The 16388-nt window shown below is 44.8% G+C and overlaps 1 protein-coding gene across 1 annotated transcript in view; it reads left to right on the top strand.

The window, feature by feature from the left end:
- LOC133109731 (dedicator of cytokinesis protein 3-like) overlaps positions 1-16388 on the top strand; it is a 319579-nt gene that overhangs the window by 124471 nt on the left and 178720 nt on the right. Inside the window, exon 4 of the mRNA XM_061219260.1 lies at positions 10836-10891. Coding sequence (XP_061075244.1) covers positions 10836-10891 — 56 coding nt within the window. The remainder of the gene's footprint in view (positions 1-10835; positions 10892-16388) is intronic.

The raw sequence follows: 16388 nt of genomic DNA, 5'->3' as shown, positions 1-16388 counted from the left end.
CTCACTGGATGTTTTTTTGTTTTTCGTACCATTCTCTGCAAACTCTAGAGACTGTTGTATGTGAAAATCACAGGATCTGGCACTAACAATCATTCCATGGTCAAAGTCACAAAGATCACATTTCTTCCCCATTCTGACATTTGGTGTGAACAACTGCTGAACCTCTTGACCACGTCCACATGCTTGTTAATGCTGCATGTTTGCATTACATTAGGTGTACAGATCTACCTAATAAAATGCTCAGTGATTTCCCCCACGCTTTTGGGGGTTCAATTCTCCAACATGGCCACCCTGTTCTGCGGTCCCACCTCTGCCTCAACCCCTCTCTACCTCCCCTTCATAGAATGCAGTAAGAAAACACTCAGTGACCACTGCTTTCGGTAATTATTATACTTATTTTTACTTTATTTTTTACATTTCTTCTGCAGGTGTAGCCACTTCAAGGTTCAGTGTGTTATCTGTTCAGACTGAGACGCTCTGCTGCATGACACTGCTGAAGCGTGGTTATTTAAGTTCCTGTCTCCTTCCAGTCAGCTTCAGCTGACTTCTCTCATTAACAAGCCGTTTTACCCACATAACTGCCACTCACTGGATTATGTTTTGAGTTGCTGCGGTGTGATTGGCTGGACTAGATTTTTGCAATCCCTGCTATAAAATCCAGCTCTGACAGCTTGACAATTGCCCTGGTGAAGCAGGCCATAAACTGGTCTAGCTGGGTATGAGCTGGTCAATTAGGTAGCAGTGGTCAACCAGCTGCCAGTTGTTTCAAAGGATAGCTTCAGCTGGTTAAAACATGTCAAACTGGGAGCTAGTCTGAACTGGTAAATGAGCTAAAACTACATAGCTTAGGCAGTTTTTTTCAGCAGGGTTAAGAAGCTGGCATACAGGCCTACCTGTTAAAGTAGTGACTGAGTTTAGATAAGGAGGGCAGACTGTCTAGTAAAAAAAACACTGGGATATGACTGTATGCTCACAGTTGTCAGGGAAGTTTAAGGTGAAATATGGTACATTTCCGAATCCAGCAATGAACAATTAACTCATTTAACGTTCGGCACTCTGAACACTGAACACAAGCGCATCAACTGTTAAAACCCTGACTTATCAAACCTGTAAAATAAATGTATTGCGTTTAATTTGTTAATTATTACCAAAAGATGTCAGTTATCAAATAATTGACCACATTTTTGATAGGCAGAGCAATCTGTGGGATCAATGTGTGTAAAAAAATGCACAACTCACAAGGAAATTAAGATGTAGACTTTTATGTTCTAACTTAAAATCTCTGTCTAAACCGAAAGACGAGGGTCAACTACCTTAAACAGCGAAGTAACAGACATAGACAAGTACCAGTCACAAGAAATGAATGAAAGTGCCAAACCCCAAAAACCAACACCAGGCCAGATCAAGTCAGCACAGAAAAGCATTTGAATCCAAAACGACTACGTAATTGAACCAGGTCTGGCTGTATTCCAGGAAGTAAAACCTGGGAGGTTTATTGCCCTAACCTGACCTTTGGGGGGAACTCCACATCCCGGTAATATCAGATATCCTTCTGTGTGCAGAAATGAGAAGCAAAGTTTAGTTTGTCCTTTGGACATGGATCAGGTAATGTTACAGCAGTTCTGTAAATCTGTACCGTGGTGTTGTTACTCCTGTAGAGCCTCAGCTGGGCTGTTAATAACGATAATAACGGTAGTTTCATGTCTGTATGCCTAAGTTCCAGACATGGGTCAAATAAACACTTTAGCCCTTTGGACACCTGAGATTTCTGACCATTTTTGTGGGAAAACAAATTCACTAATCACCAATAATGTGGACAAAGTTTGCCGCATGTAGTGTGATTGTGTGTTTTAGTCAATAACATGGTTTCTAGAAAATCTTCAGGAGTCGTCAAAAGTGTTTTCAGCACTTTTTGAGTTTTGACCCAGGCTTGCTTCCAATACACCATACAAACTCAGTAAAGCGCAGAAAAGTGTTTGAATCAATTATCTATTTGACCCAGGTCTAAGGTGTAAAAACTGGGAATTTCTGGGGTCCCACAGATAAACCCGCAACCGATTTTACCCTGGATGAATTCATAACACACAAGCGCAGTCATTCTCCCTGAATTTGCAAGCTGAGCAAATTAATCATTTAAGCCGAAACCCTCCAGCACTGATTCAGCGTCCCTTTCCCTGAGGTTGAGCTGTCGTGTTGAGCGGCTCCCAGATGTTCGTCCCGGGCGTGTGTGTGGGGTGTGTGTTGAGCGGCTCCCTGATGTTCGTCCCGGGCGTGTGTGTGGGGTGTGTGTTGAGTCGCTCCCTGATGTTCGTCCCGGGCGTGTGTGTGGGGTGTGTGTTGAGTCGCTCCCTGATGTTCGTCCCGGGCGTGTGTGTGGGGTGTGTGTTGAGTCGCTCCCTGATGTTCGTCCCAGGCGTGTGTGTGGGGTGTGTGTTGAGTCGCTCCCTGATGTTCGTCCCGGGGCGTGTGTGTGGGGTGTGTGTTGAGTCGCTCCCTGATGTTCGTCGCGGGCGTGTGTGTGGGGTGTGTGTTGAGCCCCTCTCCCTGATGTTCGTCCCGGGCGTGTGTGTGGGGTGTGTGTTGAGCCCCGCAGCCTGATGTTCGTCCCGGGCGTGTGTGTGGGGTGTGTGTTGAGCCCCGCTCCCTGATGTTCGTCCCGGGTGTGTGTGTGGGGTGTGTGGGGTGTGTGTTGAGCGGCTCCCTGATGTTCGTCCCAGGCGTGTGTGTGGGGTGTGTGTTGAGCCCCTCTCCCTGATGTTCGTCCCAGGCGTGTGTGTGGGGTGTGTGTTGAGCGGCTCCCTGATGTTCGTCCCGGGCGTGTGTGTGGGGTGTGTGTTGAGCGGCTCCCTGACGTTCGTCCCGGGCGTGTGTGTGGGGTGTGTGTTGAGCGGCTCCCTGATGTTCGTCCCGGGCGTGTGTGTGGGGTGTGTGTTGAGAGCCGCTCCCTGATGTTCGTCCCGGGCGTGTGTGTGGGGTGTGTGTTGAGAGCCACAGCGCTCCACCAGTGAACGGAACAAATCGCCGAACAGCTCTGCAAAGCAACGCGCGTTCCGTCGTGCGAATGGATAATTCAAGAAGTCATGATTCTGCAAAATGGAATATACAGCACAGCTGTGCCAGGGACATTATTTATTTATGTGCGGAGATGGGCGGTTTGAGTCTTCTTGAGTCTTGCTCGCATTTGGGGTGCATGTAGTGAATTGCTAGCAGCCTGCAAGATGGATAGGTGTGTTGCGGTAGTCCGCTTAAGGCATACTGCTGCCGTGATTTCACTCTTTTCTCTTCTGGAATGGAGCTAGTTAGCGCTAGTTTACAGCACGTGCTGGAATGTATCTTTCTTTCAGGTGCAATCCAGGGCTGCCAGGTGAAATTCCCGGGCCTGGAAAAAACGTGCACTTTTATTATGTATTTATTAGACTTATTTTCTAGACTTCTACTGCTGTAGCCTATCCACTTAAGAGCAACAATACATTGTGTGTTCAGAGATGCTCTTCTGCATACCACTGTAATGTGTGGTTATTTGTGTTACTGTCACCTTCCTGTCAGCTGTGACCAGTCTGGTCATTCTCCACTGATTTCTCTCATTAACAAGGTGTTTCTGTCTGCAGAACTGCTGCTGCCTGGATTTCTTTTTTTTTGGCACCATTTTTTGCAAACTCTAGAGACTAGTCTGTGTGTATAAGATGCTCTAACCACCCTGTCTGCCACCAACAATCATTCCAAAATCACATTTTCCCCATTCTGATGGTTGATGTGAACATTAAGTGAAGCTCCTGACCCGTATCTGCATGATTGTGTGCATTGCACTGCTGCTGATCATCGCATGAATAAGTAGGTGTAATAAATTAAAAGTTCTCGGCGAGTGTATAGTGTTATATTATAAAATAATATATTGTGAAATAAGTTCATGGACCATTGCCCTCCCAGGGGGAGTTTAGGGCCCCTTAATAAGACATCAGCTCCCCTGAATGAGCTCCCCTGAATACATCATGTCTAAAATTTTCTCCTGAATATTAATTTACAGTTTGTTCATTTAGGTTTTATTTTTTTAATTTTTAATTTTTATTAAAGTCTTTAAACTGTGTTATAATAATGGCAATAAAAAAAGACATGAAACGTCTATAAACGGTGTGTGTTCTTTAAGGTCCATACAGTAGGCTACATTCGGTTATTCGTAATTACACAAACCCAGGTATGCTAGTTGTGACCATGCAGACTTGGCGGCACTGTATGGTCCAAGCCTGGATCCAAAGCCTCACGGCAGAACAGGGTTCCCACACTTCACTTTAACCCGCTTAATGGACACATTTCATTTTTCATTTTTCATTTTCGCCTTAAAAAATAGTGCAGCTTATCCTCCTGATGCCTGCCATATTTCCAATTTTATTTTTTCGTCAAACTGCAAGTGTCTTCGGTGACAAAAACACAGAAATAATTCACAGAAATATGATTCATTTTATTTCCGTTGAATGACACTTACAGCATGGACTTCCGCATAGCGGGATACTGTCGTGGTTTGTGAAACTACAGGGACCAGAATGAACAGCTGGCTCTTATGAGGATATGATTATGATACGATATGATTCAAATGTAGGATTGTAGCGTTTTGGTGTCAGCCCTGCCGAATGTGCTCAGTAAAGTGACATGTTGTGAACGTCGGTGTTCTGCTACCGTGCCGACGTGGACCGCGTGTCTCGCCCTGCCTGGACCCCGCCTGGACCCCGCCCACCACCACGTGGGAGTTTGAAGTTTTGGGTATGCCCTGGAGCTGCTGGCGCAACACTGTCCCGAGATTCTGTGTGGTGAGGTGCCTGCAGGACCGATAGACTCCCAGCGACACGGGCGGGGAGCGAACGGGAACATTGAGTCTCAACTCGCATGGTAGATTATGGGGTTTCACCAGCAGCGCTGGGTCAAATACTTTGCTTTGATTTCAAATACTTCTCTGTGCTCGATTGAACTTGCCTGGTGCAACTCAGCCAACCAAGAGGACCAGAAGGTGGAGTTTGCCCATTTTTTTGGAGCATTTCATTGATTCCAATGCACCAGACAAGCTCAGTAAAGTGTGGAAAAGTATGTGAATCCAAAACAATGACATATTTGACCCAGGTCTGTTCACCAGTGTGCGTTACACCAGGGCCCAGATTCACGAAGAGTGACAGAGCAGGAGGGCTGATCTAGGGTCAGTTTCCCCCGCCCATGTCCTAACCTTACCCGTGATGAGCTAAAAGGCACAACTGATCTGAGATCAGTTCTTCTGCTGCAGGGTACTTCGGAAATATGGGTTTTCTGTGTTTATACTGCAGATCGCAGGCTCATAATCTTACGGTGGTCGTTAAGAGGGAACCTCTCTAGATGATTATTAATAATTAACCGTAAGGGCTTTTCCGGTGCTGTAAGAATTCAAATTGGACAAAAGTTTCATGTTGATACAGTTTCCACTCAAGCGAAAGGAGACAATGATCATGATGGCCAAGCACACCAGGAAAGCAAGCAGGGCAAATACCATGAGGTGTTTTGATGTGCGTGTGTGTCTGTGTATTTGCATGTGTGTACATTTCAATGTATGTGCGTGTGTGTGTGTATGTGTGCATGCATCCGCCCGACCGCCCATGTGTGTGTGTGTTTGTGTGTTTGTGTCTTTACCTGTACCTATGCTGGTGCCTGTGTGTGTGTTTGTGTGTGTGCCGGCATGTGTATGTATGTATGTGCGTGCATGCGTGCGTGTGTGTATCTCCGTGTGTGTGTGTCTTAAAAATTTTGACCATCTAGGGAGAAATCCACACAAACATGGCTGTTTTGAATCAATCCCCTGCTCCCAGACTCCTTTGCATGTGAAAGCCTGAGCCAGCTCTCCCGGTTCATTTCAGGAGAATCCGCAAATTACGCGGGCGATATTCCTTCCGATGCGCTTTAATGTGTGAACCCCGGCGAGCAAGCGTTTTCCACGCGCTATTTAATCGCGGGGGGACGCGAGCCGGCCGCGTTCCTCGTTCTGACGGGCGCGCGGCGCGTGGAGGAGCGTCAGACAGCGAGCGCTTTAATGGGGCCTCCTCTCACGGGAGGCAGAATTAAGCCCCATTACTGCGGCGATTGTCTGTGAAGTGGCCACGGCCTTTCTGGGCCGCGGAATAAACGTTCTGGGGCCGCGTGGAACCACACGCTGAGATTTGTGCTGATGCTGGGCATCTGGAAGAGACACTTAAGCTGAATTACTAAAGAAAACATCCAGAAGTGTGTGTGGGTAATATATGCCCAAAAGCAGGCGACGCAAACGAGAAACGAGAAAACGCTTTCATAACTAATACAAGAGCCTGATGTTGAGGTGGTGTGGGTCTTATATACCTTCCCCTGATTCATTGTGTGTGTGTGTGAGTGTGTGTGTGTGTGTGTGTGCGAGTGTGTGTGTGTGTGTGTGTGTGTGAGTGTGTGTGTGTGTGTGTGTGTGAGTGTGTGTGTCCATGAGTGTGTGTGTGTGTGAGTGAGTGTGTCCATGAGTACTTTGAGAGAGAAAGACTGTGTGTGTTTTTGTGAGAGTGTGTATGAGTGTATGAGTGTGTGTGTGTGCATGAGTGTGTGTGTGTACTGTGAGAAAGACTGTGTGTGTGTGTGTGTGTGTTTGTGTGAGTGTGTTGAGTGTGTGTGTGTGTGTACTGTGAGAGAGAGAAAGACTGTGTGTGTGGGTGTTTTTGTGTGTGTGTGTGTTTGTGTGAGTATGCGTGTGTGTGTGTGTCCATGAGTGTGTGTGTGTACTGTGAGAGAGGAAGACTGTGTGTGTATGGGTGTGTTTGTGTGTGTGCTCGCATGTGTGCATGCATGCTTGCTTGTGTGAATATTCAACACCCTCGGTAGCTAGACAGCCTTCCTTAATCTGACCCCTCTCTGAATCTGAGACCTGTGGAAATGTAGGCAATTTAAAAATCAGAAATATCAGGAAAAGAAACAACGCTAATGATTCATGGAGAAATAAAGTGAGCAAGTGTGGACACGGCAGACAGGAAAGCATAAATATAATTTGAATTCCTCAAAATCAAAATCCTCAATGTTCATCTCAGCACCCATTAAAGTGACTCTCCCTTAATGACCCCACTTCACCATGGGTCCTGATCAGGATGAACCTCTCTACTGCCGTTTGATGCTGAAACACTGAGTATCTTCTGACCTGAAGCCTGCCTCATACCATCTTCTCACCTGAAGCTCTCCTCATCCTGCCATCTTCTGACCTGAAGCTCTCCTCATTCTGCCATCTCCTGACCTGAAGCTCTTCTCATACCGCCATCTTCTCCCATCACCCCCACCACAGCTCCCAGCCTTCATCTTCATTGAGGTTATGATATTATCACGATATTTTATGGTTACATGCAGGGCTGGAAATTAAGGTCGCCCAATCACGCGTATTGCCGCAAAGTGCCGCCTTAAACAAACATTTTTACCCGGTACTGTAACAGGGTTTCACAACATGGGATAGGACTATTCTCTCACTGTTTCTATATGTCGATGTGTGTTTGTGATGCCAGCTTAAATGTCAGTGCCATGATGTCTCTTCCTGAGTCGCTTTCCCCATGGGCTGGGGCTTCCCATTTAGCCAATCAGTTTAAATTCAGTATTCGACAGTATTCTGTAGCACGGAGTCTCGTACAAAGTGTAATTTGTGATGTTCGTATTCATAACAACGTTCATTGCTCTGAAATGCATTGTTTGTTTTCTAATATTCTGCCACCCACTCCACCAAAAAGTTGTACACTGCAGAACTCTTCATGAAAATAGATATGAATGAAAGATGAATGACTGGTATGTACAGGCTATGCAGGAGCCATCTTACTACGTGGTGCTCTGTCTGTCACACACATAAAAATGGGGGTACCACTACAATAATGTCACATGAATTGCCATTAAGTATTGCAGTTGTTGAGAAGACTGAGAAGTTAGTCTGGACACCTTTGTTGTATTTGTACATTATTAATTCATGTTATCAACTGCAGTACATGGTTTATTCCAAGTTACATTAGAATGAAAATAAAAAACAGTGCATTTGTTAATGGTTAACTATGTTTATCCTGTGGTTTGCTAATGTATACATATATTAATGTTACGAATACTTGAGTTAACATGAGTTAACAAATACGATAAATAATGAAAGGTTAATGTCATTCTTAATTAATGTATTAGTATATCATTAATTCATCTGAACAACTACATTAGTTAATGCCAATTATTGTAAAATATGTCCAAAATAGGCTCTTGCACACCGTCTGTACTTGCTCTTTATGGTTAAGGTGTGCAAAAGACATAAGATGTATCTACTTGAGAGTGGAAAGTTATTTCTATTTGCAGTATTGTTATTGAAAATAAGATCAATTTTGTGATGTTTATATGGTAATTTATATTTAGATTGATTTGACATTTAATGTTTGCTCTTTTCTTTATAATTAAATGACATATTTTGGGCTAGTGAAAATATATGTCGGCTTGTAAAATATTTACTGCACTAGACCAGGTGGCTAGTACCAAATATCTACCCATGGTTATATGCCTTTCTTATGAGGACATGTAGTTAATCTACACTGTATGTCTGGGCTCAGTAATCACGATCCTCAATGGCTGATAACTGCTGGTTTTACACTTTCCCTTTACCTGCGAGTCAGATGAAGACAGTCTGGCCAATCAGTAACACTAATTACCAGGGAGAAAAGAAAACCAGAGCTGGATTTGGTTTGGAGGGCCAGAGTTGATGATCCATGCAGTAGGTATTCAGTAGAGATGCATCAGTATTCTTTGGTCGATGCCAAGCGCTATTAAAATTAATCGGCGGATACCAATGCTTTTTTTAAAAAGGACAGATATATATAACCTTCTATACATGGCGCTATGGAACCCGCCATCACACCGCTACCCTCCTCGTCTGCCAGTAATTCATTGTGTACAAACATCCTCTGTATTTCTGTATCGCCCCCTTGTGTCCGTTATCCGCCAGCTCGCAGAGCGATCGCATCTCTGCAGACAAATGATTTCAAACCTTTTCATACTGCCAGCACAAAATTAAAAAAGAAAGGAAAATGACAACTCACAGATGTGCATGAAGCAGAAGTGGGAAATGTGTTGTTGCACGATGCAGCACCGAAACAATAGATGCTATATTTGAGAGATAAGTGGCTTAACATTGATGATCCTTAATTACGGTTACCTGCATTGTAACAAAAAAGAGAAAGATGGTGATTTTGACAGCTGGCTGGTGGACGTGGGGGGGGGGGGGGGGTAGGTTTTCTCTAACAGACGGTTACAGCTACGGGTGAAGCCACACAGGCATGTTTACAGGGGGGAAAAAAGTTTGGCAAAGCCGTTAGTCTGTTATTGTTTTGTTAGGTTTTACAGCAGTTTTATGAAATAATAAAGTTTTATTCATAATGTTTCTTCATATCTGTGCAGCATTCTTATTTTACACACACACGTCCTCGTTTTATCACCACCCCCGCTTACCGCCAACTTAACCCTTTAACTGCCGGTGTTCGAGCACTGTGTGCGGTGTTCACAGTGGGCTCCAGAATTATTGGCACGCCTGACTGACAAACTCAAAATCCCTACATGTGAAAAAACACTACACTTTATTAATGTTTCAATGCAACCAACCAAAATCAAACATTCATTTAGTGAAAAAAAAAAAAAATAGATTCCACCAAAATCAAGGTTCCAGAATATAGTACTTGGTGCATCCACCTCGGCAAGGATAACAGCATGCAGCCTTTTCCTGTAACGCTTCACAAGGTTAAGGAACACATTATTTTTTTGTGCATCGCCGTTCAGCGGTGGCAATAATTCTGGAGCCCACTGTATCTCTAACAGAAAGTTCTGGGTTCCTGTGGTATGACCCTTTCTTCAGGCACCAATTAGGAACCATGTACAGTTCAGTCCTGTCTGCCAGAAGAGAAAGGCCAAATAAATGTGTGTGTGTGTGTGTGTCTGTCTGTGTGTGTGTGTGTGTGTGTGTGTGTGAACTGTGTAGGCAAGAACTTAAATCAGATGCACAAGGCAGCTTCCAGCTTCCACAAGCCAGGCGGGGGAATAATATCGGCGCTCTGGCTGTTCTGGGAACACTGCTGGCCAGCTCTGGCACTATTCCTCGGATAAATCTGAGGAATTCCCTCACACGCCGCCACACCGTACATCACTCTAAGGGAGAGTGTGCTAAATTAACGTAACGTAATAAAGCGGGATACGTGCTGACGTTTTTATCTAACAATCGCTGCTGACACAGTGCAGTGGCGGTTTAATGCACTGTTTATGTACATGGAAGCCACTTAAAAACAGGATGCCATATGCCTTGGATCTGTGTCCGACGTTGCGGTGAACCACATCACCATCGTATTATAGACATGCAGACTTATAATTCAGGTTAATTTTATCTGTAAATCTAACATAGGTTATTTACATTTAGAAATATAGGAGACCCATACAAATGTATAAAGAAGATATCGGTCGAAGAGTAGCTCTTCTTTCTGTGTTATTTATGAAACGTATTAATTTATAAATATAGGAGGCCTATAAAAACATATAAAGAAGAAGATCAGGAGAAGGGTAGCTGTTATGTCCTTTTTGGTGACTCCTGGGGGAGGACTCTATTTTGGGATTTAGCCCCCCCTGTTAAGCCCCAGAACTGGTGAAGTGGTGACGGCACTCTGCGACAACGCTGCATTTTGAACCGTGAAAAGATTTCTCTGAATTATTCATCCTGCCGTGACTTGTTGAAATGCCCACAGTGACGTTCCTAAGTTTTCCAGGGCGCTGCGGTTGTCTACAGCGCGGAAAATGTGACGTTCCTCTCTTTTTTCCTTTCCCAGGGAGTCTTCCCGGCTGGCTACGTTCACTTGAAGAAGGCGATCGTGACCAATCGAGGGTGAGTAGCTCTTATCGGATTACCACGGGCTCCGTTTGACTGTGGGATGACGGTGAGATGGAGAGGTTCTGGCGTATCATTCACTCGTTTATCCTCCCTGCTGTTTCTCTTTTCCTCCCGTCTTACGCTCTGGCTTCACCTCCGGGTGTCCCTTTCCCCGATCCTCGCCCGCCGTCTCCGTAAACGTCGTTTATTCACTCCTAAATTGGAATCCGCTGTCGTCTGGAAACGGAGAGCTGCGGAGGGCTCAGAGACGTGGGCAGAGGTGCTCTAGTCCCGGGATACTCAGTCTCACCCAGAAAGGGCTGGTGTGAGTGCAGGCTTCTGTTTGTAGGGGTCCTCGCACGGGACTCCAAATTATGTAGGGTCCTTGCACGGGCCGCCAAATAACGCAGGGATTTTACTCTCTACGAAACCGGGGCGCCAGTTAAACGTTGTGTTGCAATATAACTGCGAAAAGTAATCAGTCTCATAAAATTACTGTTATCAGAAATATCCAACCACAAATATAGTATTTCAATTAATTAAAATAACCAATATTAATGATTGAACATACCGATAACCTGAAGGTTGGAAGTTCTTCGAAAGACTGCTTTAACTCGGCTCTCATGTCTATGCGATTCCAAAACGGACACCGGGGTTTAATAAAATATATTTATTAAACAAACATACAAACACATAACAGATAAACTGACGGGAAGTTAGTAAGGAAATTTAGTTTGGTATGTGTGTGTGCGTGTGTGTGGCGCGCGCAAGCGCGCGTGTCGCTAGAGTTCTGGGTGTGGTAATGAGTTAGAGTTAGCTGTGAGAAGGGACTACTTGCGTAGTTTTACTCTATATATGCGCAAAAGACGGCGAATCAATTCACGTACATATATATGTAGCTAACCAAACACATTACAATGGTTGGATGGTAAATATTGAAACACAGATTCACAAAAACAGTTAAGACTAAACTAAACACTGGCTATGCCTGAATGTTTGTTTTCTTACTGAGTCCATACGCATTGCTGGATCCAAAAGACATGCTGTCCTTGTAGAAGCGGCGATGGTGCTGTGAATGGTGTCCGGGAGAGATGCGCAGGCTGGGGTGTTCCCGTCTTAGCAGCGCGTTGTCGTCTGATCCGCTGGTCCTTTTCCAGGTGTAAAAGTTCGTTGCTGTTTCGTTGTTGAGCTTTATTGGGGTAAACTGATGTAGCGTTCCGCGTACAACAATTTCCACTCACTATAGGCCACGTAGTTACCGCGAGGTAACTGGGTGCGTCCGTAGGCCTGGTAGTGCGCTGTGCAGCCTTCAGCCTCTGTCCGAGTCTCGGAGCAGATGAGCTGAAGCGACTGGCCAAAAAGGGTGCGTCGAAGAGAAGAAGCAGAAGAAGAAGCAGAAGAGCCAGAAAAAGCAGAAGAGCCAGAAGAGAGATCCCAAGAACGTGTCTTGCTCTTATACGGGACCGTTTATTGCTCCCGCCATTACGGGATTGGCTGAACCAAGTTAGACGTCATTCGTGGTGGACGTCGCAGAATTTTCCTGTGGGAATGTGGAAGTTGTAGTCCCTACATCCCCCCTGTGGTCTCAGGATGCGGCTGAAGCCAGTGTTCCTCGAGAGCACAAAAGTCAGTTCACAGTCCACAGGCCAAGTACATTGGGTCGGTAACACAGTTCACAATTGACTGACAAACATCCAGGCATTTATCAACAATTAACTACACTGGTCTAAAACACATGATACAAACAATGTGAAACACTAAGATCGAACAGTGAATACATTGTCACAAAACATAAGAAACCTTGGTGAAAGGGTTAGTCGTTTTGTTAGTTCAGGTGTTTTGTTAGTTATTGGATGGTGTCCAGAAGGTGGAGCACCAACAGGAATGACCCAGCCATGAAAATGTTCAGAGGGTCTAGGATGGAGAGGCTGTAGTCTTTTTGGAAGTCTTGTTCAGACTGACCAATTGTTCTAGTCCCTACAGTCAGGTTGCTGACGAGGGTTGTCATCTGAAATATGTGGGGACATTTTCAAATTAGGGCAGCTTTCTGTATCCAAGCTTAACCTTATGGCTGTGTCATCAGGAAGGAAATGGAGAGGTGGTCTCATTTCTAAATGATGTGGTAAGCTCACAAGTGGTCTTGTCTTCCTTGGGGAAGAGGTGGAGTAAGGCACACTGGGGTGTGGCAATATACTTGTAAAGATTACACTGTAGTTTCTACATGCAATACTTTACGATGGTTCAGTAGGTATAGAAAGAAGCAATGAACGTTTATGAGTTATAGCAGGTGTCGGATTTAACTCTACAGTACCTACTTACGATCTGCGTTTGCTGCTGCTACATGCAAATCTAAGTGGCTGCTATAAACTACCAGTTTATTTTGCCACCCCCCTTTGGTAGGAAAGGTGTGCAAAAGAAAGTGGTCAAAGCATCAGCTGGGAGTCTGCCTGTGAGGAGACCACGGCTATAGATCAGTCTTATTCAACGTCTTTTGATGGAGGTTGAACAAGACCAGATAGCTCTTTGGAGTGGTTACTCAAGGCATACACACTACTGAACAAAGGTTAGAGGCTTTAGTTGTCCTCAGAGGAACTGAAGAAGCTCTCTACAGACAAGGTATCTTCCCTATCAGAGTCATGCTGGTGACTCTGAGGCTTGGGCCTACCGGGTCGGTCTTCTCTCCAATTCCGGCTGGAATCAGAGTGTGAGAAGCGACCACGGTGGCTCTTAACCGGGAACTTACTCACATGCCGTTGTTTTGAGCCATTAGATTTTAATGGGGCAACTTGGGAAGTGCCGGCGGGCTTGGTTGGAACAACGTGCTTAGCTGTTTCCAATACCTCGTTCCTGGGCACAATCCTTAAAGTGTCCCAGACCATTTGGGCTTCATTTCTTAATTCAAGGGCTGAGTGTTGGCCCCTTGAAAACAGTGAAACATGAGTTCGGACACAGGGGTGCAGGTTGTGCACAAAAAGGGATTTGAAGGCTTGATCTTCATCTAAGCCTGGTCCGTTTCTGCCCTGGAAAAAAGCATGTTTAAGTCGTTGGTAAAAGTCTTTTGGTCGTTCTGTACGGCTATGTTTAACCTCCACAGATTTGATCATGGCTGTGGCCTGATCAAACCGTGGCAGGTACTCAGCTACCAACGCTTCACAAACCTTGGGATAGCTGGAACGAACCTGTGGTGGAAGTTGTTCCATAAATGTATGGATCTCTCTGGTAGAGGTTTTCCATACAAGTCGTACCTTTTCTCGATCGGTTGCCCTGGGCAGATCCGAGAGACAGTAGTCAACTTCTCTCAAGTAACTCTGAATGTTAAATTCGGAGTCCTTGGGGTCAAATGTGTGGACATACTTCGCCATGGCCTCTAGCTCCTCAAAGCGAAGACCATGTGAAGTTGCACTAGTTTGCCTGTTTGGAGAAGGAGAGACTGAAATCACATTTGAATGTGAATGCGTTTCATGCGGAGCTCGACGTCCTCGGTTTGGTTTAGGGGGCGGAGCTACAAAACAGTCATTCTCACAATGGTTGGCAGAAGATGAATTGTCACTGTCAGTGTACTGTACAGAGCTGTCACCTATCCTCTCAGTTATAAAGGGAAAGCTAGCGGGATTAGCGTTGCTTTTTGTGTGCCCAATTAATAACGTTAGATCTCCTCTACCGTGTCCACGGGAGGGTTCCCTGACCTCCTCACGAGAGGGGTGGGCATGGAAGGTGGAGTCCTGTACTTGCCTGACTGTTTCTCCCTTGCGGAGATGGACCACCGTTGGGATGGAGTCCCCCCTTTCCCTCTCCAGGGAAGAGGTGGGCAAACCATTGCATGGGTGGTCAACAGCACTGCAATCTGAGGAGACTGACGAGTCTCCATCAGAGCAAGCTGTGGAACCAGGATCTGACAAACCCGAATCAATTTGTGACCCCCCTTCCCCTGCCTTGTGGTGTAAGGAGGAAGCAGGAGAAGTTGGAGTTGGGCAAGCCTGAGAAAGCAGGCTTACAGAAGAGAGTGGATGTGGTAGCTTGTGGCATCCACTCTTCAACTGAAATAATTCCTCTCTGTAGGAACAAAGATCTGATTCGGCTGAATGCAGATCACGCAAGTATTGCACTGCTTTCTTGCCAACAGTTTGAAGCTCAAGTAAAACACTGGTGTGTTGTCCTCTGAGGTATGCCATCTCTGAGTCTAAGTTTTTGTTGCTCTGAAGAGCAAGACTAATCTGTCTGGCAAAATTCAAGACCAGACAACTTAGAATTGGGTCTTTTGAATGGTTGGGGGAGTGACCTTTCTCGTTGATTAATGAGAACATTTCTTTCCTACAATCAGTGAGGTTCATCTGATTCAGGAAAGCTATGTAGCCAGGTGCTAAACCTTGGGCTAAAAAGGAAAGGTACTCATCAATAGATATGGGTTCCATATCTCAAGCCAAATAAAGCTAAAAGCTAAAATCAGTAACTTAAGAGGGTACTCTTGAAGTTAACAATTTGACAAGGGCCTTGAGCTCCTAACAGTTGGCAATGAATTGTTTCCCAATATCACAATCCAACATACAAGTTGTGATGAAGGATAAAGAATTTAAAACGCTCTTTGAATATTCTCTATAACTATAGTACAAGGTAGCTATAGCATCACACAGGGACTCGAGTTGCACTAGCGGTACTGCAATGCAACAACAGCAAAATGACCGAACATATGGCGGATATTCAGACCGTAAAATAGGAACTGTGATGCTGATCACATTAATCCTAAATACCAGAATGTGATTGGTTGAAATTACAATTAAATTTGGATTTAAATGTAAAATTCAATTAATTATTAAAATTACTTTGACCAAGTAATTATAATTAATAATACAGTGCGGCTAATAATACTATTATTGATAATACGTATTATACCGGAAGGTAAATGCCAATCAACAAACTACCGTGTAAGATTACGAATGTAATGCCACAATGTTACACGAGGGGGCAGTATATTGAGAAAGCGGCTCATGCAGGCTTTCAAAAATGGTACAAGGCTGACATCTAGCGGTATTTTCAAAAAATAGAGAAAGAATGCCGAGAATTCGTTCTGGAGGCACGTGACATGAGCCAAAGCTCGTCTTTCTCACGCAGAGCTCCAAATTAGGATGGGGAATTCGTTATGAAGTCACAAGACATGAAATTTGAGCCAAAGCTAGTCTTCCTCACACGGGGCGCCAAAATATGTAGGGGTCCTCGCACGGGACTCCAAATTATGTAGGGTCCTTGCACGGGCCGCCAAATAACGCAGGGATTTTACTCTCTACGAAACCGGGGCGCCAGTTAAACGTTGTGTTGCAATATAACTGCGAAAAGTAATCAGTCTCATAAAATTACTGTTATCAGAAATATCCAACCACAAATATAGTATTTCAATTAATTAAAATAACCAATATTAATGATTGAACATACCGATAACCTGAAGGTTGGAAGTTCTTCGAAAGACTGCTTTAACTCGGCTCTCATGTCTATGCGATTCCAAAACGGACACCGGGGT

Source organism: Conger conger, chromosome 14 (genome assembly GCF_963514075.1).
Source record: "Conger conger chromosome 14, fConCon1.1, whole genome shotgun sequence".
NCBI lineage: Eukaryota > Metazoa > Chordata > Actinopteri > Anguilliformes > Congridae > Conger > Conger conger.
Note: the sequence above shows the minus strand (reverse complement) of the source record. Positions and strands in the feature narration are given on the sequence as shown.